This window comes from Pecten maximus, chromosome 14, assembly GCF_902652985.1.
Source record: "Pecten maximus chromosome 14, xPecMax1.1, whole genome shotgun sequence".
Lineage (NCBI taxonomy): Eukaryota > Metazoa > Mollusca > Bivalvia > Pectinida > Pectinidae > Pecten > Pecten maximus.
Window position 1 is genome coordinate 20,862,532 of NC_047028.1, and position 26,236 is coordinate 20,888,767.

At 36.7% G+C, this 26,236-nt stretch overlaps 1 protein-coding gene across 1 annotated transcript in view; it reads left to right on the forward strand.

Annotated features, from left to right (window-relative positions):
* The window catches only part of LOC117342134, a 57,694-nt gene that overhangs the window by 21,866 nt on the left and 9,592 nt on the right, over nucleotides 1-26,236 (forward strand). The window contains exons 2-5 of the mRNA XM_033904144.1: nucleotides 22,872-23,826; nucleotides 25,347-25,609; nucleotides 25,759-25,830; nucleotides 25,991-26,110. Of these exons, the coding sequence (XP_033760035.1) occupies nucleotides 22,883-23,826; nucleotides 25,347-25,609; nucleotides 25,759-25,830; nucleotides 25,991-26,110 (1,399 nt within the window). The 5' untranslated portion in view covers nucleotides 22,872-22,882. The remainder of the gene's footprint in view (nucleotides 1-22,871; nucleotides 23,827-25,346; nucleotides 25,610-25,758; nucleotides 25,831-25,990; nucleotides 26,111-26,236) is intronic.

The window sequence follows — 26,236 nt, forward strand, 5'->3', positions numbered from 1 at the left end:
GTGGGACCCACATAGAAAATTCTGTTTTTCCATTACACACTATAGGAGTAGTTCAACGCAGAGGAGTGAGATCCAAAGAGAAATGATATTATTCGGATAGCAACAATTTACTTGCATCTCTTAAAACAATCAACATGTCTTCCCTAACGTCCTTAATCCGCTTTTATCTCATAAACTCCTAAGCTTATCCCTCTGGCTGCTATATTGGAGGAAGAGTTTTTACCATTTTGTGAAATCAAATTAAAATTACAAAACATAAATTGGATATTTAAAATGTGATTTGTCATGTTGTTCAGGTCATTGAATATAAAATAATGAACAGAATACTATATTTCCCTAGTGTTTACAACAACAACAACAACAACAACAACAACAACAATAACAACAACGACAACAACAACATCAACGACAACAGCGACATCAAAACACTCGCTCGATATAACAAGAAATGTTTATGAGGAAGAATCTACGATTAACTCGGCCGATTTAAAATAGGAATGTGCAATTCGAAAATTTAGATCGCGCTTATTGCATTTCGTGCATTGATGGGATTTCGTCTCTGATACATTGGCATGCAGTAAGCTTTAATTACAAACTGGAACGGTTCGTGATTGTTTTATTGTCGTATCTGCCTGGATTCCGAGTTTACTTGTGAATATGAAATTATGCTAGACTATACTACGCTATATAGTGCCTGCCTTACTATGTTAACACCAAGTAATCCATTTCGGGATGTACATTAAACTTTTGTGAAATCGATCAAGCTGTTGATTTCATCGTGCAATTGTTACGTGCCACGTGAAGCTATCCAGACTGATTCAATCGGTTAATAATCAGCGCGCGGACCAACCTTTTAAGCACCGGAAGCTAGGCAAACAATTGATATACAATAGTGCTTTTGCGTCATATAAAATTGCTGAAATGTTGAAATTCTATTGCATGACTATTAGAAATGTTAAAATGCTAGCATGAATAAATAATAAAGTGTGACATTACTATTGAAACAAAATAAATCATTAAACTGTGACGTTACTGTTAAAACGATGCAAATAATTGGCCTGCGACGTTAATATTAAACAATATAAATCATTGAACTGTGACGTTACTATTAAACAATATAAATCAACAAAAACAACAAAGAATACATAATAACAAAACCGTAAATCTCAAAATCGATTGAATGAGTGCAAAATATAAGCAACAATATAGACTTGCATGAAGACTGCGAACAAAGTACAAGGAAAATAGGACCATGTGCTCAAGCAAAGTGAGCGTCTTATGATCAATCGATGACACCCGCAATCTAGGAACAAATCTGGGTCATACCTGGGTCACATTCACATTCTCTAAACAAGAGTTAGGGTGGCGATAACGGAACAACTAGGCAAAATAACAAGCGTCAAACACGTCTGACTTCATATCATACCAGGAAATAGAATATTTCCAGATGTGATAATGATGTCAACCATGACAAGTAAGCCATTGACATGTGACAATGATGTTGATGCAAGATAAATCATTGGACTGTGAAAATGCTGTCGAAAATCGTTGATTTGTGCAATGCTACTAAAGCAAGGTAAACCATTAAACTGTGAGTAAGATAGTGAACCAAGGGAAGTCATTGAAATTTCTCAGTGATACTTGTGTAAGGTAAACGAGTGCAAAGCAGTTATGTCATCAGTAATATGTTACGAAACATTATAAAGTTAAATATTTACTGATATGAAAAATCAAAGATGCATTTTAAAGGAATACATGCACCGATAAATGATTTATTTGCAATACGAAACTAAAATTCTGCTGTCAAAACAAACAAAAAAATCCAGGTTTTATGAGACAGCGTTCGACTACTGACATTGATAATGGGGCTCAAGTTTATATATCATCCTTAGTTGTTACCTGAAATATATCCTGGTTGTGACACAATATAAATAAAGTATGCAATATGACATGACTACTCCGCGTATTGTTGGCGGTAGTATTTACAATTGTACATAGGTGAATATCGGGTTTTACCCGTTAAAAGCTGTTGTATAGCTTCCATATCTCCATTGCTTGTTGGAATGATCTGGCGATGAAATATAGAAAAGATCTGAAGCCAATAGAATGTAAATCATTATTTTCCTCTTTATCGCAACAATATATCCATGGGGATTTGGAGCTGGGGCATAACTTATACAGAAGGGATTATCAACTCGTCTCCTGCATTTTATGTTTGAATGTTCTTTTCATGACCTGATATTTATTTATATAAAATAGAGATAATATTTCTTACATGTAATAATATTTCTAAGGCTGTGTTCTCTATAGCGGATACATTTCAAAACAACCACTAAATGTTTTCGTGTGATAGACTGTGACAACAAGGTCATTTCATCACTTTTTTGTGACTGAGTGTATTCCATTGACGTTCGAGATACATGTGCGTTGTCTTATCAAATCATGTAGTGCATGCTTTATATTGACAAGCTCAGAAAAATCTCGTGGCAACATTGAAGAGCAAATTTCAGAAAATGCATGCAGTAAAATCTAGACGGAACTGTTCTAACTATTGTATTCTAGCTGTCTGGTTTGTATTATGTACGGCTACGTTAAAACATCACTTCCGGCCTGATGGAAACTCCGCCATAAATTATGCATTGCTATATAACCTGTCCATATATCAGCTCACGGATAAATGATACGTTTTAAATTTCGAATTGTTTTGACAATGATTAGGTACTATCTATTAATAACTTTGAAATGAAGCGTCGCTGTGGTAATGAAATATTGTTCGCCTCTCCGATGGATCACCGCCACCGTAGGCTAGTATTGTGTTGTCAAGGATGATACCTTGTACAGCAATGATCGATTGTTCTAGCTAAATATCCCATTATTATACAGTCAGTTGTTAATACATTAAACAAAAAACTATAATCCAATTTCCTGTTTCACATTATCAAGTTAGAAACTGGGCAACAAAGAGAAAACTACAAAATGGAATATTTCTAAAATCAAGTTAATCTGAATTCAATCCGTGGTTTAGTCATAGAAAAATTGATTTTGCGTTAGTTTCAAATCAACATAATGTTTTTTATATTATGTGACAGTTATTTGATGTTTTCGAATGAGAATTGTTTTTGTTTTGTTGACGTTCCCAGATATTTTTTTTTGAAAGTGTTTATTGGATTTTGATTAAACTGAGAATCAACTCTTGCCATAAAAGATTTATGTAAGTCCAGATATTGAATTGTTGTCTAGTGTCAACAATCACAAAGCCGGGCTACAAATACGATACCGTATGTATTACAAGCTATTATCGAAAATATCTGGACCAGTTTTGCGATTAAATGCTGTATCATAATAATTATGTCTTTGTTATCAATGGGAAATTACGTGTATTTTATGTATAGAAAAATTGGGTTACATTATGTATGCGACATGTTTTCGAGTTACTGAATGTCTGTGGTCAAAGTTGGCTAAAATTACGTATTCATTGGAATGAAATAGAATAATTCAGATGTTTTTCTGTTTGGTGTCCTTCTGATTATAAGGTCTAATCGCAATGAGCATATTTCATACAGAACAACAGCAAGAATGCAGACGAACTCTTATTTCCTTCGAAGCTTTTGTTTCAGAGAGATATGCTGCGAGATTGACGTATAAACACCCAGGGCTTTTGAGGTTAGGCTTCATTTGTTGAATATTCATGTATCTACATGCATATTGCGAGGTTACGGTGTCTGGAAAACGGTAAAGTGATAGACATGTACAAAAGAATTGCCTTTTTAACGTGCCATAATACAATTCATGCATTTAGTTTTTTACCAACGTATTCATTTTCGTTCATCAGAAAACTTTTTGTGAGTGCGAATGGAATGGTAAAACATTTACAGTGAGTTTTATACATTTCTCATCATATACATAGTCTGTGATTAAACATTAAATCGAATGAAATCAAGGGGTCAGAAATTCACCTCATAAGAAAAAAACTTTTTTAAAGGGTAGTATGGGTGCGTAATTAGTAAGTAGCAAATACCAAAGTGTCAACACAATGGCGATTAACACAAATGTACCGTACCATCAATGTTCAGTGTTGTTTGGAGGAGAGGACTATGTATAAGCTTAGCCTATTGAATGACCAGAATGTGTAAATTATAATTTATGCAATAATTAAATGAGAAAAAAAAAAAAAAAAAAACCAACAAAATGGAGACAAAAAATATCAATAATTCAAAATATCAAAACAAAAATCTTCCTGCTCGACAGTATACGTACTCTGCATAATGAATGCTCTACGTATTCAGTACTCCGCATTTTCCATACTGAACACAACATAACGTGTCAGGTACATGCTAAAAAGGCAAACTGTGATTTACAGTTTGATACGGTGTGAAAGAATTAAATAAATCACCAATCAGATACAGCATGAACCCGTACACACAAGGAAGTTACCTCTCCGGAACTGTGATTCTATCAACACACGTTGCAGGAGGGAACAAAGGTCAAATGTAGTCATCACGTCTCTCGGTGTTTGACAATGGGGATATTATAATACCTTAGCTAATAGTTTAGTTCTAGGGTGACCATTACTGATGCTAACTATATACATATATGACAGAATTTGATAAAGAGATAATTGGACAAAGATATTTTGTACACTTGATAAAAAGATTGAATTCGACATAAGCATTTCCTACTAAATACTGAAATCACTGGTAACTCGAATTCCCTCGAAAGTGATATCACACCCCTATATTGTTACCGTTTCAATGTGAAAATAAACGAGTTGTTGAAATCTTCATCTTTTATATCAGGCTAGACTAACAATTTACATGCATAAAAAATAACAAAATTACAAACTTTTTTTAAGTTTCCGAACAACGACGTTTCCGGATTTTGCTTTTCTTATAAGTGTGTATTAAACTTGTCGTCTGCGTAAATATAAACAACAATGACGACGGTATAAATAAATCAAATGATGTATTTAAGGTCGTGTTTGCTTTGTATTTATATTTGAAAAAGAAATATGATAAAAAGTTTGTAACATGACCATTTCTATACCATACCCGTAACCAGCCCTCGAGTCTTGATATCAGCCATTGGGCCTTCCGCCCTCAGGCTGATATTAAGACTCTAGGGCTGATGAGGGGTGAGCTGTCAGAATGGTCATATAATAATCTCTAAATTTATATATTAGAACTGAGAATATTGGTACTAATGTATGACGACATCTGTATTTCGTATAATACTCGTAAGAACTTAACAGTAAGTAATATACACTCGGCATCTGCAGTTCATACATCACATATTGAAAAACACCTGACACCTGACTTAAAAGTCACATGTTGTTTGGTGGCCATTTCGTTTTGGAATGTACATCAACATGTATCCCCAAGGTTCGTCGTATGTCACAACCTGATATTTAACGTGCTACTGTTAACATCTGTTTATCTCTCTCATATTAACTCTCTATAATACTTTCGCTGTGTTGACTGACGCTGCTATTTACCAATCATATGAAGATAGGCGTTATATACGCCTACACAATAGAGGGTTTATCAATCGTACACTACCCGCAGTGCCATATGGAGCTTCTCGATAAGATCATAATCATTTGATCGAAGTGATTCTAAACACGTAACCAGGCATACAACCGTCATACAGTGATAAAAAGCGGCCTGATTCGATCTGATGGCTGAAATCAGAGTAGACTGAACTTAATGATCGGTCAATACATTGATCCGTAGAACATCTAATATTACGACAGCGGAGTTACGCGCATAGTGCTGAATTAATGATCAGATATGCACAATTACGTAGATAAAGTAGTTCATAGCCGCCTACATCGCTACCTTGTAATACGACCGCTCCCAATCTCGGCCGCTCCTTTGACAACTCTTTTTACAGTTTTAACCCTATGCCGCTACCATGAAACACGAACACTTCCAGGGTACCGCTACCCTGTAGCACCACTGTACACCGCTACCCTGCAATACGACCAGTCCCAACCTACGCCGCTACCATGAAACACAAACACTTCCAGGGTACCGCTACCCTGTAGCACCACCATCCCCGCTTTACACCGCTACCCTGCAATACGACCAGTCCCAACCTACGCCGCTACCATGAAACACAAACACTTCCAGGGTACCGCTACCCTGTAGCACCACCATCCCCGCTTTACACCGCTACCCTGCAATACGACCAGTCCCAACCTACACCGCTACCCTGTAAAACGACAACTCCCACCCTTCACCGCTACCATGTAACACGACCACTCCCATCCTTCACCGCTACCCTGTTACACGACCACTCCCACTCTTTACCGCTACCCTGTAACACGACCACTCCCACCCTACATCACTACCCTGTAACACGACCACTCCCAACCTACACTGCTACCCTGTAACACGACCACTTCCACCCTTCACCGTTACAATCTAACACGACCACTCCCAATCTACATCACTACCCTGTAACACGACCACTCCCTCCCTACATCACTACCATATAACACGACCACTCCCAATCTACATCGCTACCCTGTAACACGACCACTACACCCTACATCGCTACCCTGTAACACGACCACTACCACCCTTTACCGCTACCCTGTAACACGACCACTCCCACCCTTTACCGCTACCCTATAACGTGACCACTCTCGCGCTACATCACTACCCTGTTACACGACCACTCCCACACTCCACCGCTACCATGTAACACGACCACTCCCACCCTTTACCGCTACCCTGTACCACGACCACTACCAACCTACAACCGTTACCCTGTAACAAGACCACTCCACCCTACATCGCTACCCTGTACCACAACCACTCCCACCCTACATCGCTACCCTGTAACACGACCACTCCCACCCTACACCGCTACCATGTAACACGACCACTCCCAACCTACGCCGCTACCCTGTAACACGACCACTCCCAACCTACGCCGCTACCCTGTAACACGACCACTCCCAACCTACGCCGCTACCCTGTAACACGACCACTCCCAACCTACGCCGCTATCCTGTAACACGACCACTCTCACCCTACACCGCTACCCTGTAGTACGACCACTCCCAACCTACGCCGCTATCCTGTAACACGACCACTCCCAACCTACGCCGCTACCCTGTAACACGACCACTCCCAACCTACGCCGCTATCCTGTAACACGACCACTCTCACCCTACACCGCTACCCTGTAACACGACCACTCCCAACCTACGCCGCTATCCTGTAACACGACCACTCTCACCCTACACCGCTACCCTGTAACACGACCACTCCCAACCTACGCCGCTAACCTGTAACACGACCACTCTCACCCTACACCTTTACCCTGTGGTACGGCTACTGCACCTACATCGCTAACCTGTAACACGACCACTCCCGCTTTGCATTGCTATCTTGTATCATGACAGCTTTTATTTTACGCCATTGTACGCTTTTTATAAGTCCAATATCACTCTGCCTCGCGTATGCTTATATCTCGATCTGATTTCTAATTCGAATTATCATTGTAATAATTGCATTCAAAATCTATATCAAAAGCATATTGTTTTCCTCTCTACAACAAAAACGTTGACGTCGACTCTAATATCTGCATTTGTGACTAGCCGAATTCTATAAGCTGTATTTTCAAAAATGCCTCTCATGGCCTGGCTTAGTTGTTAATTCATTCTTAACATCTCATATATCAATAAACACACTAATCTGACGAGACCTAAATTAGTATGTGCATGAAGGCTAAACTATGAAATCTCAACTAACTAGTGAATATACCTATAAGGTATAACCATCTCGATTAGCCCAAATTCTGTTAAACTATGAGAAGAAATGGCGAAAAAAAAGAGATTGCATTGCTATCAATGCATGCAACTAAGAAATTAACAAATGTCCCTGGAATTCTATTAAAAGTTAACAATATTCAGATGTTCGTTGAACTGCTTACTTCGGCAGTAAGGTAGGTCAAGTTCAAGTTTCAAGTTGGATTCATAACTTTGGGCCATTGACCCATAAGTGTCAGACCGTTACAGTATTAAGTTTTAAATCAATATAAGGCAATAGATGTCTCAATTCAACATCTTGATACAGCAATATAAAACAATATTACAAAACACAGTGTTAAACAAACAACACCAAAAAGCACAGAGGCCAAAACGTACTAAAAGAGATACAGAAACGCAAACATGACAGACATGCACACGTGTAAACCCGGAAGTCAGCCATGTTTCATTCTGTGTAATTCTGTTCTGCTGACGGGGCAAGGGAAAATATTTGAAAAAAAAACGTTTGATTAAATAAAATGGAATGTTATCATTTATCATGAAGAAGATTTACAATAGTACAATTCAACTCATTGGTTTTTTTTTTAAACGGAAAGCTAGTTTTTTATCATTATGGCTAATGGGTTTTGATGGTTAATCCATGACAACTTCCGAAACAAGTCCTGGGTGTATAAGAGGCACAAGTACTTTTCCTAAAGACTTCAAAATGACGTGTACTTTCATAGAGACGCATTTTGAAAATCAATGCAATTCAATTTAAACTTAATTAGGCCCATTATCAGTACATTTTGATGGCTAAACAAGAACATCACATATTTAACAAGATAATGTCGTCATAAAACCAACATAAACTGGATTCAGGCCATCTTCTGCATATCTACAGAGTGTTTGATAGATATCAGGTGTCATGTATGATCTTCGTGTTGGATGACGACATGATGTTTGTCAAAGTTGTGTGAGCAAAGTTGTTTTAAAGATTTCTGAAGAAAGAGCTTGGATCTAGCCGATTGACTAATGCAACAATTGAGAAAGAAATGCAATTCATCATCAGGTGAATTACAAAAAATACATGCTGTACGTTGGCTTTGCTTTGGGTGAATGTGTTTTAATCTACCTTTAGTTATTTCGAGGTCTTGTTCACACAATTTTTACTTAGTGAAAACCTCATATTAAAGGCAGACATATTAAGGTACATATATGTGCTTATCTTTTGTAGTCTTCTTTAATAGATTTGTACAGAATTAGTTTTTTTACTTTCGTTTCGAGAATTTAGCTTGTCGACAAGTAATCTGCGTTTTACAGGACAGTAAGGCAGATATAGCATTTGCAAAATTAAATATTGTGCTTTTTTACACAATTTTTTTTAATATTTTGTATATTTTCAGTGTTTTTATTTTGTAATACCAGTTGTTTATTTTTCTATTTTGATAAAGCGACTAATTTGTATTACTATTTACATATTGTGAGTTATTGAATTTGTCACGAGAGTGATCACATAGACTGCTTGCATGATTTTAGTCATTTATCTTACTACTTTCATAATGTTAGTTATTCGTTTTAATAACTTTAATTTAAGACATTTATTATACTTTTTGAATCTTGTGCGTTATTTGTGTAATTATTATGATAATGTGATACATTTGACTATTTCAATAATGTGGGTTAATATGGTTCTATGGTCCTAACCCAGTTGTCACAGGGCCCTAACTAAGCTCTGTTAGATCCCTAGGGCCTAAGATAACTACATTTTGTATGTTAGGGCCTTAGATTACTAAGTGAGGGCCCAATGATAGAAAGATAGAGCCCTAGTTTGCTAAGCTAGGGCTTAACATGTAGCTATGTTAGGTCCTTACATTGAATTTAGGGCCAAATGATAGAAAGGTACAGCTCTTGTTCGCTAAGCTAGGGCCTAAGATAGCTACGTTAGGGCCTTATATGACTAAGTTTGGGCCCAATGATAGAACGACAGAGCACTAGTTTGCTAAGCTAGGGCTTAAGATAGCTATGTTAGGGCCTTACATTAAAGTTAGGGTCCAGTGATAGAAATATAGAGCCCTAGTTTGCTAAGTTAGGGTCTAAGATAGCTATGTTAGATTACTAAGTTAGGGTCATAAGAAAGGTATGTTATAGACATATTAACATATAAATCATCTTTATATATACAATCACGTGTTAAAGACTTTGTAAATTAACATCGATTGCAAAATTCGCGAAAATTATATATCCTATAGTCAGATGATGAAATTTTATTCTTTCATTTTAGATGAAAATCGCGAAAATTTTGAACCGCTAATATTACCGGCTATACTGAATGTCTGCAGTACCTAATACATCATTTGCTTATCTGAATATTGAAAGACAACGGCTTCAACTTATTAACAGATACAAGATAATTAAATACGTCATCGTATATCGTCAGAAGCTAATCACATATAACAGCCTTAAAACGATAGATTAATTATTTCTCGGGAGAAATTTACCATTCGTTAGATTGTGGTTGCTGCGCGCTTAGCTATTCTTGTCTCCACGAAGTTAAAATCTCATTAAGGGAATATTAATGATGACATTAACCATCCGAAAGGTTTCATTTACTACATCATCTCAAAGTCATAATGAACGTTATGGTCGTCACACTATTTATTACCCACATCAGTTAAACTGATATCCTTTTACTGAAATTATTAAATATGTTACTATTTATGTAGGACTATTCACACATTAGTTTCCCTGGATGTATGGGGAATAATGCATATTTCATTATACTGACGGTACAGGAGATGAAATCGGCATGTCCACACCAACATGTACTCGCCATGGACTTAGAACAGTAAATATCGTGCTGGCTTCAGGTCGATAAAGTAAACATTTGACTTAAATCAATTTCGTATTTCCTTCGGGGACATGTTTATTGATTTTGTTTAATATTGTTTTTTTCTGGGATGATTACCTGGATATAGAAACTCTTTCCCTGAATCTAAGAACAATTTAACGTTTTCTCGTGACTCTAGTTGCAATACCAGTATGTTCAAAGTGAAATACCTCATTCATCAGATCAACACGCAGAATACATTATCTTATAACAAAAGGATAAATTATTACATATGTTTCCAGTTTCCTCAGCCCTCGCACTGCAAACTAACATTCCATGAAACCTCATTTAAAATGCGATGTGCTTTTCCATCCTCCTTCCGTGATAAAAGCATCAGCTCCGTTTATTTTATTCCTATCCTCTTGTTTCAATTACCATTTCTTAACTATTTACGTATAAATTGAACATGCGCAATATCTTGACCATACCACTGATTCTAAAGATAAATTCCATTCACAGACAAATGCAGCTTTCTCCAAACGATTTAGAATTATTTAAAGTATGATATTGTAAAATCTGGGTTTGCTGCATCTTACAAGGACCATTGGAACTCTCCAACTGTCAAATCCACTAGTGCAAATACCAGGCATTGGTTGGTTTGACAGAAGCTGCTGGTGCTCAATGGCTTCTCGTCGTGCTCACTATTGTTCTTTTAAAGGATTGGCCAAATTACATTTCCTTAAGATGTATTCTATATTCGAGGAGTATCTAACAGTCAACCACTCCTTGTACAGGGTGAAGGTCGTTCTGTGATTAAGATCCGAAATCGCACGCGCACTATTTGATGAATCTGCCAGATTACAATGAAACCTATCCAATGTCCGGCTCTTATTTTTTATTAATCAAAGTAACCTTCATCGCGTCCAGCTGACGCTACAATTTCTTCTGCGATTGATGCCTGCTACTGGTGCTCATAAAATGTATAAATAGTTTCATTATATAGAACAAGTGGCCTCGATATGGGTGTTTGTGTATAATGATTCTTTTGTTTAGTGATGTCGGTCTTTGTCCGTCTCTTCACAGTACAATTAGATACACGTGTAAGACACAGTGAGGCTGTTTCACATTCAGTTAACTTATGATGGTTCTTGATAACCTTTATCAGAGATATGTTTTAGCTTTGAAAGAAATAGTAATGAAAGTAAGCAATGAAGGCATGAAACATGTTGCGTATTGTATAAATTGACAGAATTGTAAAGAGTCGAGATCACTATAGACCTCGGCTAGTTTTGTTTCGCTGATAGTCATAACCTCTTGGCTCTGGGTGAAAAAAAATATTTCTATGATTTTGTTTTTCTGTTTTAAAAATTAGATTGGTCCAATGTTGTGTACTTGTACTCTATGCTAGGGGCCAAGATAGCTAAGTCGATTAGAGCGCCGATCTCGTGATCTCAGGTGAAGATCCGAGATGCGTGGTTTGACACTCCCTTCCGTTTTCGGTTTATGTTATGGAAGCTGGGAAATAGGCAGGTCTGTGCTGTCGTGGTTGTGTCCTTGGGTAGACGCCTTACGTTAATTGCTCTGGATGACATGCGATGGGCCTGCCGTAAGTTGTTCAGTGAGGTAATCACCAACTACTACAATTAGACAACGCATCAAAATGACCCTGGCTACTTACGGGATAATAAATCCAGCAAACAAATAAACAAATTGATGTTATTGTGTGTAGAGGGTTGTTGATACTACATATTTTACGACACTTCCTCTATAGGGAGCACTTGTCGGGCCATATTCAACAAAACAAGTTTTAATTGATAATGTAAATACTACTAACGCCTTTATCGTAATTCATATACTGATCAGTCACTGAAAATGTATCTGAATCATTTATATATGGAGTGGCACATATCGAGGAGGTGTGGACAGATAAGTAGAGTAAACAGTTGATTTATTAGTATGACGGACGTATTGACACTTATGGTAATGACGTTACCCGAGTTTGTCTGTCACGTGATTCCCGGTCTGTTCATCTCTCAAGTGTTTATCTATATCCGGGTTAGATCGATAAGGCGATTGACCAATCATGTAGTAATGGACCACAGATTATTTGATCAGGAAGCATTCACTTTAATATAATGTATTTTGTAATTATATAACGGGTAATCGAATACGGAACGATACAATTTACGGACTTCTAATGGCGTGATGTAGACGTCTGATGTTCAGATATTCAACAAAATAAAAATTGCGACGTTTAAAGAAAACAACAACTTTAACTATATATCGAAAATATTATCAAAATATGAACCAAATTAACAATGTGATACTTGAAAAGGACAAGGTGTATAAGACTACATATATGTGTGTGTGTGTGTGTGTGTGGGTGTGTGTGTGTGTGTGTGTGTGTGTGTGTGTGTGTGTGTAGGTAAGAGGTCACGTGGTCGTGTTGGCCGGTCAGTTGACATTTTTGGAGCTCGTGCATTTTATTGTTGAATATTATATCAAGATTCAAGATTCATTATTTCTCATCCAACTTAACGGTACAGAGATAATACATTAACATAATATAGTATACATATACTATAGTTTTTTATTTACACAGGAGAACAGACTTTGTCATTAATAGATTTGATAAACTTACATAAATTTCTGAGCTTTCTTATCCATGAACAGTTTACAGGAGAATATTTCAAAATATAAACTTATTGACAGTAGAATTTTCCAAGTAAATTTCTTCTTTGTATTATAAATTCTAGACATTCTAAAATAGAATGAAACCCATCACCAGTTTTATTACTTCTACACAATTTACATATCCTTTCAGCTCTATCTATATTTTCCCACCTTCCAGTTTCAATAGTTACAGAAGGGTCGTTGAACATAATTGTTATGTATGTACTTGGTATGTTGAGCTTGGCGCCGTTCCTATTACAGAGAGCTGAACCAGCCTTCTCGGTAGAAACCGTTAATATGACAGGTGATGTAAATTCTGTCAATCAATACTAATTGGTCGGCATAAATGTCTTCTGCTTCGTTCATCACAATTAACACTCCTGAAAATAGTACTTTTACTTCTGTGACATTTTCCATTGTCACCATGACATTTGTTATGACAATATGTTTTTTAAATTAAATCAATTTATGAGAACATTTATAACCAACATATTAATTGGATGGCTAAGCACACGAATACAGAACATTGTAAAATCCATTAGACATGTTATCAATACCGAGAATGAAATTTAAAAAGTAAAACTGAATTTCAGGTTCTTCCTTCTCGATCCAAATGGCTGGCTAATGAGCAGATATGGAATATCAAAGAATCCAACCTGTGAATATCAAAGAGTAAAAGAATTAATTGCATTTAATTAAGGATAACCATGCGATGAAATTCGAATGTTTATTAAATGAATCATAATTAAATATAAATGTACTTTTAATAAATATACAGCTTATTCGGCCTACGTATTCTGTGTACTAACGATATATGATTCAATGTAGCTGTTCACTAGCGCCTCACTGAATACTGTTGTTATCAACAGACAATGGTGAAATAACAACAACACACAATGAACAATTATGAACTGTACCAAAATTATTCAGCCATCTCCGTTTTACTTATGTTAAGTATCGTGTAATAAAGGTACAAAGGCAAAATTCCTTCACATGAATTTCACATGAAAATGTTCACGTGAATTTCACGTAAAAGGGAAAAAAAAGTGAAATTCCAATGAAATTATTCACGTCAATATTTCACATCAATGTCATGTGAATTTTACATAAATTCCATGTGAATTTTTTAAGGTGAATTTCACGTCAAAATTTTAATGTGAATTTCATGTGAAAATAATTCATGTGAAAATCGCGTGAAATCCACGTGAATTTCATGTGAACACATTTCAGTTGAATTTCTTGTGAATTACTTTGCCTGTGTATTCGTTAGTTAGAGTGTAAAATGGCTCTGATGAAGCTTCATAAATACGCTTTGCAATCTCAACAGTCTGTAATCCTGGGATGCCTTCGAAGTAACACTTTTATCTGAATGAATGAAAATGATTATGATAGTTTCAATAAAGACACGCTAAACAAAGATGGCTTCGAGATTTTTGCAGTATCCAATAGCAGCGCCTCATAGTTAAAAAAAGAACCTTCATGACGCTGTATTTGTCGCAAATAACTAGATCATTTAAGCAGGTATTATCTGGGAACACGTGACACGATATGAGACTTTCTGCCTACAATTTCGTCACCTTAAACACATTTTTGTTTTATGAATAGTTTGCATATTTATTACGTTCAACCATTATTTTTGAAGCTTTTCTTTTGTTGACGTAGTGAGAAACAAAGGATTCTACCAAAGTCACATAGGATACGGACACCTTTGAAAACAATTTGATAGGTAGGTACAACAGAGACAAAATGAATTAAATCGCATTTTATAGTTTGCTCCATCCTTAAGACTCGTCAGTGATGCTAAAGACCTAAGGTGTAGATCCTTAGAGGCGACCAAGAATTTCTAAATACATGTAGGTCGGAATCAAAAGTCAAAATCAGGTCGGGAGCACGAAAGATTCATAATTTAATTATATTTCAAAATTTGGTTATATTTCATTATTTGATCATATTTCATAATTTGAATATATTTCATAATTTGTTATTCTCTCGTATAATTTGATAATATTTCATAATTTGCCGGGGTTTTTTTTTGCGGGGGGTGGGGGGGGGGGTGTTCGTCCTGTTACAGTTTTGTTTCCATGTTTTCGGTGTCTCATCAATATTTGTGTTGATATCTTTCAGATAAAGCTCTTCACTTATAGATCAGAGATGTTTATATAAACAACACTCTTCGTAGTAGTATTGATTATAAATCTTAATAATCTATTATACATATGTATATACGTCTTATACCGATCGATGCTGAAGACTGGTCATTGATATCATAGTAAATTTTAAAAGCTTCTTTTTTCTGTTACTTAAACACCTGGCCTCAGTATTTCATGTACAATAAATCCAGCAGGGTTTTTTTTTTTTTTTTTTTGGCGGGGGGGGGGGGGGGGGGGGGGGGGGTTCGTGTTTGGTTTTGTTTTCTTTTTTTGCACGGTGTCCAACTTTGTTTAAAAAATTGTTAAAAACTAAATTCGTCATTTTTTATAGTCGACGTACTTGGCCCATTTGGCCATGTATCGATCGATCGATCGATCGGTCAATCTATCAATCAATAGGCTCTATTGTCATCACGGAAACACCATCATCCAGATTATAATGACAATACACATTGTCTATCAATTATGTATATATCCGTTAACTAGTTCGTTCTGTGACTGAATCGGTTGACATTAATTCGCACAAAACGTTTCTGTTCGTAATAAAACTGTAGGACTTGGTATATAGCGTGTATAGGGTAAAGCAATTTTCTTAGACGCCAAGGTGTTTGTCATGCATTTCCAATATATGTTTACTACTCCCAGACCTAATATTGACACAGGTGTGGGTTTATGAACTAATCTCAACAGTTACGTGCCTGCATCCATTATCTTCATTTGTCTGACGGCAAAATAAACAGAACTGGCAAGACAGACAAAAATCCATTTACGTTATATACGGCCTAACGCTGTAAGGTATAACCAATCATATGCTTCTCTGCGTGCTTTGTATTCGTATATATCACAAAAAAGTGTCTGTTGTGAAACGTGTTTACGCTCACTCCTGCTCTGGTGAAATTTAACAATTTAATAACAAGGGGAACTACGACAACAACGATGACGGAATCAACTGCAAAATCAAAAACATCCAAACAAGAATTTGAAAAGCAGCGTCAACACCACAACGACTTTAACAACAACATGAAGATAACAATACAACAACAATTGACAAAACAACAGTAGTAACAACAACCAATGACAACAACAACAACAAATGACAACAGCACAACCAATGACGACAATATAACAACCAATGGCAGCAACAATTAATGACAACAACCAATGACTAATAACCAATGACAACAACAACTCATGACAACAGCAACAGCAATACAACCTCCAATAACAACAACATCAACAGTAGCAACGACAACCAATGACAACAACATTTACCAATTACAACAACAACCAATTGCAACAACAACCAATGACGACAATACCAACAGCAGCATACAACCTCCAATAACAACAACATCAACAGAAGCAACAACAACCAATGACAACAACATTTACCAATTACAACAACAACCAATGATAACAACAACCAATGATAACACCAATCAATGACAACAATAACCAAGCAGCAACAACACAACAACCAATGACAACAACAACAACAACAACAACAACACAACAACCAATGACAACAACAACAACACAACAACCAATGACAATAACAACAATCAATGACAACAACGACCAATGACAACAACAACAACAACAAAACAACATCCGATGACGACAACAACAACAACAGAAGCTACGACAATAACAGTAACATGATGATCCTTATATAAAGCCATGAATAAATATATACAGAACAATGCGTAAATCGCATGACACATCCATCATTCCTGATATCTAATCCTACACTATCTGATCGCGGAGGTAACCTGAGAGACTGCCCACAGCTTATCAACAATTCAACAGGGAGTCGTCAACCTGGAAATCATTGATCTGCCTCTGAGATTGTGTTTTGACACCCACAGGAACTTATATGTTTAGTTTCTAGGGTCCATGCTGCCTTTCTGTTTGTTTTGGTTACTTGTCATCTCTCCCGTATCGATTTTTAATGTGTGTTTTGTTAATGCTGTATATTGTTAATATGACATTCGTCACAGAAAAAGTCTTTGTGCGGTGGAAACTATGACATAATCCAACAATCAACTCTTGATTTAATATGATATTTAAACTCTATTTAGAAAGTGCAATGACACAAGGTATCCAGATAGAAATACAATAGTAGTCATACTGATAAAAGGACTTCTGTAATTGATTTCCGAGCTAATTCACAATCAACATGATCATCAAAAGATAAAACACGATAGCAGAACATGGGATATGAATAATTTATTTATGAAGCGATATTCATCATAGTATGAATGTAAGCGAAATTCACTGGTTGTATCTGTAAGTAACAAGTAGTGTATCTAGGAATGTCACCAAGTCTATCTATAACTGTCACGAGGTGTATTTATTAATATCATCGAGTTGTATCAATAGCTGTCACGAAGTATATTATTGAATGTTACGGAGTGTATGTAAGACTGTCACGGAGTGTTATATGACGTCACGAAGTGTATCTATGGCTGTCACGGAGTGTATGTACGACTGTCACGGAGTGTATGTATGACTGTCACGGAGTGTATGTATGACTGTCACGGAGTGTATGTAAGACTGTCACGGAGTGTTATATGACGTCACGAAGTGTATCTATGACTATCACAGAGTGTATGTACGACTGTCACGGAGTGTATGTACGACTGTCACGGAGTGCATGTACGACTGTCACGGAGTGTATGTATGACTGTCACGGAGTGTATCTATGACTGTCATGGAGTGTTATATGACGTCACGAAGTGTATGCATGACTGTCACGGAGTGTATGTATGGCTGTCACGGAGTGTATGTATGGCTGTCACGGAGTGTATGTATGACTGTCACGGAGTGTATCTATGACTGTCAAGGAGTGTTATATGACTGTCAGGGAGTGTATGTATGACTGTCACAGAGTGTATGTACGACTGTCACGGAGTGTATGTATGACTGTCAAGGAGTGTATGTACGACTGTCACGGAGTGTATGTATGACTGTCAAGGAGTGTATGTACGACTGTCACGGAGTGTATGTATGACTGTCACGGAGTGTTATATGACGTCACGAAGTGTATGCATGACTGTCACGGAGTGTATCTATGACTGTCAAGGAGTGTATGTATGACTGTCAAGGAGTGTATGTATGACTGTCACGGAGTGTATGTACGACTGTCACGGAGTGTATGTACGACTGTCACGGAGTGTATGTATGACTGTCACGGAGTGTATGTACGAATGTCACGGAGTGTATGTACGACTGTCACGGAGTGTATGTATGACTGTCACGGAGTGTATGTACGACTGTCACGGAGTGTATGTACGACTGTCACGGAGTGTATGTACGACTGTCACGGAGTGTATGTACGACTGTCACGGAGTGTATGTACGACTGTCACGGAGTGTATGTACGACTGTCACGGAGTGTATGTACGACTGTCACGGAGTGTATGTACGGCTGTCACGGAGTGTATGTACGACTGTCACGGAGTGTATGTACGGCTGTCACGGAGTGTTATATGACTGTCACGGAGTGTATGTACGACTGTCACGGAGTGTATGTATGACTGTCACGGAGTGTATGTATGACTGTCACGGAGTGTATGTACGACTGTCACGGAGTGTATGTACGACTGTCACGGAGTGTATCTATGACTGTCACGGAGTGTATGTAAGACTGTCACGTAGTGTTATATGACGTCACAAAGTGTATCTATGACTGTCACGGAGTGTATGTATGACTGTCACGGAGTGTATGTATGACTGTCACGGAGTGTATGTATGACTGTCACGGAGTGTATGTACGACTGTCACGGAGTGTATCTATGACTGTCACGGAGTGTATGTACGACTGTCACGGAGTGTATCTATGACTGTCACGGAGTGTATGTATGACTGTCACGGAGTGTATGTATGACTGTCACGGAGTATATATACATGTATATGACGTCACGGAATGTATATTTAACTGTCCCTAACATTATCTTTGATTGCCACATATTGTTTCAATTACTGTAAAAATATGGAAAACACTGGAAATATAAACCGTATTTCTAGAATTATATGGAAGTAACCTGGTCTTTGACTTCTTAACAACCTCACACCATTAAGAAACATGACATAACAAACCTTCAGAGGCACAGCCTAATAAATCCGTAATGGTCTTATGTTGTACGTTGGGATTTGTAAGTGCAGTGTCCGGTCAGGTTACAAATAAAAATCTGTTCTTAGTCGTGATCTCTGATGAAACTGACTACAATTAATTACGAATCCTATTCCACTAGCTTCTTATGTCCTCTATTTAACCTTCAGCCTCAGCGTGGAACTGATACCTGAGAATGGCCACACGTTGCTGGACTCTGATTGTGTATAACGAGTTAGGTCTTGTTCATTGGAAACTTATCATATGACACCTGCTGATACCAAAAGCATTGTTATAGAAACACCAAGGCATGCACGGCTTAATTAATTTTCAGAGTGTATAACAATAATTGAATTCTTCGTAATATGTTCAGCTGAATGGAACCTTCGAACCATCGACATTATAATGTTGATAATCATCACAGAACAACTATTATAAATATCTAACATTTAAAAACGTGTCGTGACTGATACTATAGATTTTCCAATAATTTTTTTAAATAGAAGACATGGTGTACTTTTCGAAATTTGAAAATATTACTTTGAAAATCATATATATTACTGTAAATGTACACATTTTAGTGGTAAACTTATTTTAGTGGTAATCTTATTTTAGCGGTAAACTTATTTTAGCGTTATTCGCAATAAAATAATTTTGATATATTATCAATGCACTAATTGCACTTTCTATCAACTGTTTCTATATTAAATATTTTTGGCGCACCATGCAATTCACCAATGTGTCGATGTGTTAAGAGTCGGAAATGCGCTCCTAAACTTTAAATGCGCCACCAGTACATTTACCGTAGTTTCCGACAGATACATACACATATACAAACGAATTAAATAGATTCTATAAAATGCTGATAAACGCAAAAATAATGTTATACTTCATTTATTTTATACCTTTGTTTTACCAATTTAGTTTATCTCTTCAGAGTGATAATTGCAAATATGATATATGTCTCATTGTCGAGTACATGTAATGCGATACTTGTGACGTAGACGATAACCTCGATACAATAGAACAATGAATTTATAGCTGATGTGGATAATCCCAAAATCATGCAATCGTTTCCAACAGAAACTATTTTTGTTGCCATACCAACCATAAAATATTAATCATGACAAAATGGAGTAAAATGAAAATGGTGAGAGGAGGAAATCTTATTTCGTCCTATTTAGAATCATGGTATTAATGAACATCAAAAATCAAATAGCAGAGCTATAAAGTAGATATATCCCGGACGCGTTGCTGAGAAAAAAATAAACAGATCAACTTATTACTACGTGACATTAGATCAATGGTAAATTGTACGTGCACAAAATATCAGCCAACCTATCAAACAAACTAACACAGTTAAACACTGAATAGTTAATGACAGCTATAGAATCATTGTTTTATCTGCTTTGTGTTCTATGCTATTGTTTAAAATGTGCTGACAATAGATGTTGCTTATGTTAATAAATGGGAATATTGATCAAAGGTTATTGGTAGAGGTTTATAGTCTTTCTGTAATTGAAATATATAGATCGTGACTTAGTTACTTAGTTATCATGATGCTCTCTAGCCGTAAATATATTGATGAATATTATTTCCTGTAAACATGAAAGGTTGGTTGCTTAAATATCTGCAATAACTAAATTAACAAAAGTGCGACTTAATGAACAAAGACAGTGGTGTAAAGTAAGTTGTTTTTGGCAGCTATATATGATCATTTGAGAACAGCCACCACTGTGATGTATACTATATTCCGGAGGGGAGGTGGTATCCGTATGTTTGCCTCCCTGTAATAGCATGTAACTGGTGCATATTTTATAGTGCTTACTTACTGAATGATAATACCGAAACACCCAGCAGGACACCCCACCTGGTCACATCATATCGGTATTGACAACGGGCCAACCAGTCACCCAACCCCCAAAATGCTGAGCGTTCTGTGAGAGTAGCAACTACCATGTTTATACCAAAAATACAAATCGGAAAAGAAATCATAATTCACATTTTAACTTTGTTTTAAGTAGAAATATTCCAAACGAAACAAGAACTTTAAAGTGAGTCTTTGATAGGCTGGTTTCTCCCCCTAGCTGGAACTGGTTTCTGTGCCATTCTGGTCTGATCGACATCATTCCGTTATAAGGCCCTAGACATTAAATAACACAAGGATGGCTTTAGCGTAACGTGTACGATATCTCTGTAATAACATTATACTGATAACATGATTTAATCGTAAAGACCAAGCTACCGATAATCTGCAGCTACACTGTCAGCGTGGTTAGTTGAATTTAGAAGATCAGGCCCGATTCTATCTATGTTCCTAAGCCAATTTATGCCGCGCGTGTATTTTTAATAATTGGTGTTCAACACGCAATTCGTATGTGTCAAATAATATCGAAAATTGGTGAGACAAAAGTGAGAAAAGTGTTGTTTTCACAGGATTCCTTTTCAGTACAGATCAATAGTCGTTTAGAGTGTCCTCGTGATGCAATTAGAGGCTGGAAATCAGTCGGATGTTAAGGCATATATAGAATGTAGGCGTGTCTGTTTGATAATCTTTCTGCCGCTCCTCAAACCCGAACCCCTTTCTATGACGTCATAGTATGGGCGTGAGGCAAATACCTATATATCAACAACAATGGAATAAATGATTATTTGAGATCAGCAATATGCAGGTATCTCGTTACCCTCTAGGAATCAATTTCTGGATTATCATAGCATGAATGTGAGATTAACAGGTCTAGACAGACCAATAACGAGGAAGTTTGGATAGTCGCTTCCATTGTTTTATCTAGGTACGGTTAACAGATCATGATTGGGTGCAGCATTCTAAATCCTAATGCTATCGCATTGTATTTCATTTAGGACATGCTGATTCCAATAGACAAGTACTTTACAAATATAGCCTTTTGATGAGGTCGTCACATAGATATATTAACCTGAAAAGGGGTTTTAAACAACATACAAGTTATATAATTGCCCTATGTGGTCTGATGTGTTGACATATTCTATAACTGAAAAATAAATACAAAAATAAATTCCATTAATGAAATTACAAATATAATTGAATATGCACCCGTAAAATATGTATATTCGTTGATTTTGTATTCGAACAAAAGGTCCACCGCCCTGCAAAATATGGACGTTATTTACAAATAATGAACTATCTTTCTACACTTTTTACTGAACTTTACATAAAATGTTTTTAAAAGTTACTACTATCTGCGTGTACAAAGTTATGTTGCACATCCTATGTTTTTATGTGTATTTTGTTTTCGAAATAGCATCAAGGAAACTGTTGTTTCATAATCTAAAACCGTTATCAATGTATTTTCTGTTTCTATTTTTACAGATCAGAAAGTCATGGATCGGAAGTTCATTCTACCTTTAGCGGCCGTCTTTGTTATGTTTCTGTCATGCGCACTGAGTTTTACGATACGAAAGCGGTCCCCTCAGAACCCATCGGACCTCACCCGAGCTCTCAAAGTGTTGCAGCGTCAGAGACGGCGAGTGGATATGAGCGACTACCTTCGAAGCAATCTAGATGATATGCAAGAATCATATGACCCTTACGAAGAATATGGAGGCTTGGATGGGAGTTATAGTCTCGAGGATCTCTTGCCTGCCTATCAGCAATACCTAGAAGAGCTGGAAGAGGACGGGGAGCAAGAATTGCCAAATAGAACTCCATCTCTTGACGAATTGAAAAATCTATTTGGAACGTCAGAAAAAGAACATGATTCAATTTTGGATGAAGCTATCAAAGTAAAAGATGATAGTCATTCAAATAATAGAAAAATTACAAAATCGCAAATGGAAAATCTACTAAATCAAGTGCAAGATGCAGAAACACAAGACTCAAAGGAAACAGAGAAATCTGAAACACCTTCTGTCGTAGAGGAGACTGGAGACAAATCTCATTCGGGGGGTGCTGCAAAGCCAGAAATTGTTACTAAAGAAGAACTAAAAGATTTATTTGGAGGTCAGGAATCGTCGGAAGAGAGCAAGGATACACCAACTGATAGCCAAGAGGATGGCAGTTCCACTGGCGAGGAAATTGTTCCTCAGATCAACTCATTTCCTACCGAAAAGAAAAAGAAAGTCGCCAAGAGAGATAATGCTGAAAGTTTGAGATCAGAGGAAGCGGATTTGCATAACGAGATTGCCCTACTTCACTTGATGGAAGGTATCGAGGATCAGGAAATTGATAACCTTGCCTCGGCTCTAAAAGAAGCCACATTATCCCAGATGGATGGGTCGGATTCCTATCTCAGACCGGAGTACAAAGACATAGAGAAGGCGATAAGGTAAACTTACCAACACACATTAAGCATATACTGGTACCGATAATTCTCTTATATCCGATATTTCATTGATAAAAACATGCGTGTTAGTCTGGTATTTGTTATAGATAAACAGTATCTGTTTCGGATTCCAGATTTCTACACACGTTTGAAAGTAATTCAATGATAAGGACGTTGCAATATGCAACAATGCTGCTATTTCTTAGTGATAACAAGAATACATCAAATTAGTTTTCATTGTACATGTAATTATATTTAACACCATACATTACACACTTGATCAAGTTATGGGCTATGTGCAGCATTCCTACCATATTATGTATACCGATTTTTATTTTTATTTTGGCTTTCAGTATCATTGGAGTGTCTTGGAATGGAAATACGTTTAGGGTGAAGCTTTCTATTATTGAAGCTTCTTAGACAAATACTTTTGGGATGACGTTATGTATCATCAATGCGTCTTTGAAGGACAAATAAGTTTTGCCCTCGTTTAATCGATTTTGAGTTTGAATTTTGGTTTCATTATTATGTCGGTGTCATTTTATTTCTTTTTTGATTTTCTATGAAGATTTGTAACACTGAATCGTCTAAGAAAGACTAATATATTAAGGATGAACATTTTCATCATCACTGAAATATCTTAGAAGAACAAATGAGTTTAGCATGAAGTTCCTTATCGTTTAAAGACACATTGGCTTAGAATAAAGTTTTGTAAGATGGTAGCGTCTTGAAAAGTAGAGACAAAAAATAAAGATGAGCATTTGCATCACTTAAACGTCTTAGAAGGACAAATAAGTGAAGGATGAAGTTCTAGATTATTGAAGGACAAACACATTTAGGATAAAGTTTCATTCGGCATATACCCTAATTATAACCAAGTTCATGATACAGGTGATATAGAAATGGGAAGGTTTTGTATAATCTTTAAGCCAGCCAGTTTTCCTCAACCAATCCCCTCCTCCCCTCCTCTCCCCCTCCCCCCTCCCCCTCCTTCCTCTAATAAAATGGATTTATCAAACAAGTGATTATGTTTCCTAATCATAATTCCTCTTTTAAATGTCTGTTATACACTGGGATATTAAAACGCATATTGTATTTGGGAATAAAGATAGCACACAAGTTTGGTCAAATAAAAGCTAAAAAATTATGGAATGCTGCATGGAATCAACAAGTTTATTAGTTTGATAGTATATTTATACTGAGGAATAAATCGAAAAACTATATCCGGAAACCTAATTCCAAGAGCAATGCAAACATTTCTGGACACAAAGTACAAATAATAGCCAATTTAACATGTGTTGTTGGACAATGAAATCAATAATGAGCATTTTACGTCATATCTAAATGTTATTTATTTATTATTGGTGTTAAGCTTTTATTTTATCAGAAAAAAAATTGTATTCTTCGAAGGACAGTGTATGCATGTACATGTTTAAAAGTTCTATATTAAACCCTTCTCAATAAGCCACTCCTTTTTCGGATTTCCGTTGTATTATCAGTCTTTCCTTGGTATTTATTTTTAGAAACGAGGAAATTCTTCAGGAGCTGAAATCCAACCCATCAATTGCACTACAAATAGCTTCATTGGCACAACTGGGAAACGAAAACGGATTGGACGCAGAGGAAGACGACGAAGACGAAATCGATGAGGACACTGATGATATCATTGATAAACGTACCGATACCGAACTAGATGCAGACGACGAGAAACCGACCTATGAGGATGGAATGGGAAGGTGGTACGAGAATCCTCTGCCAGATGATGAGGAAGAAATAGAAGACGCCGGTGGGTTCAAATATAATTTTCTTTTGGTGATGTAAAATCTTTATTTCTGAATATAGCATATGCTTTTGTTTCGTTAAAAGCCCAGATCTATATATTCTTGAAGCTTTTTATCTTTCTACATAATACCATATTTTCCCATTCTTTTGTAGATGCGCAAAAAGTTCTAGAAAGATTCGTTAAAAACTATCTTCAACAAGGAGATTCTAACGAAAAGCAAATAGGTGAGTTTTAAATTGGTTATTTGTTTTCCACAAAAGACACAACAATCTTAAAAGCTTCCACACCGAAAACATCGAACAACTGGGACAAGTACAATATTTAAACACTAGGCAGAGGAAGCATGAATACTACCACCTAGTACTCCTATTTATGGTGTTCCAGATTTAAGAAGAAGAAACGGTGGTACGATGAACGACAAGGCCGTCCGACTGGCACTTTCGGAGTACCTCGCAACTCAACCAGAAGACATAGATCAAGATACGCCGGATGAGATAGAAGAAGGTGAGTATTGATACATTTCATTTTCGTTTTCCTTTTCAGAAAATGTATCCGTACTCGTGAACCCTGACTAAGCTGATGGAAATAGAGAAACAAGTTTTCCATTTCCTACAAATAATTGTAGGGATA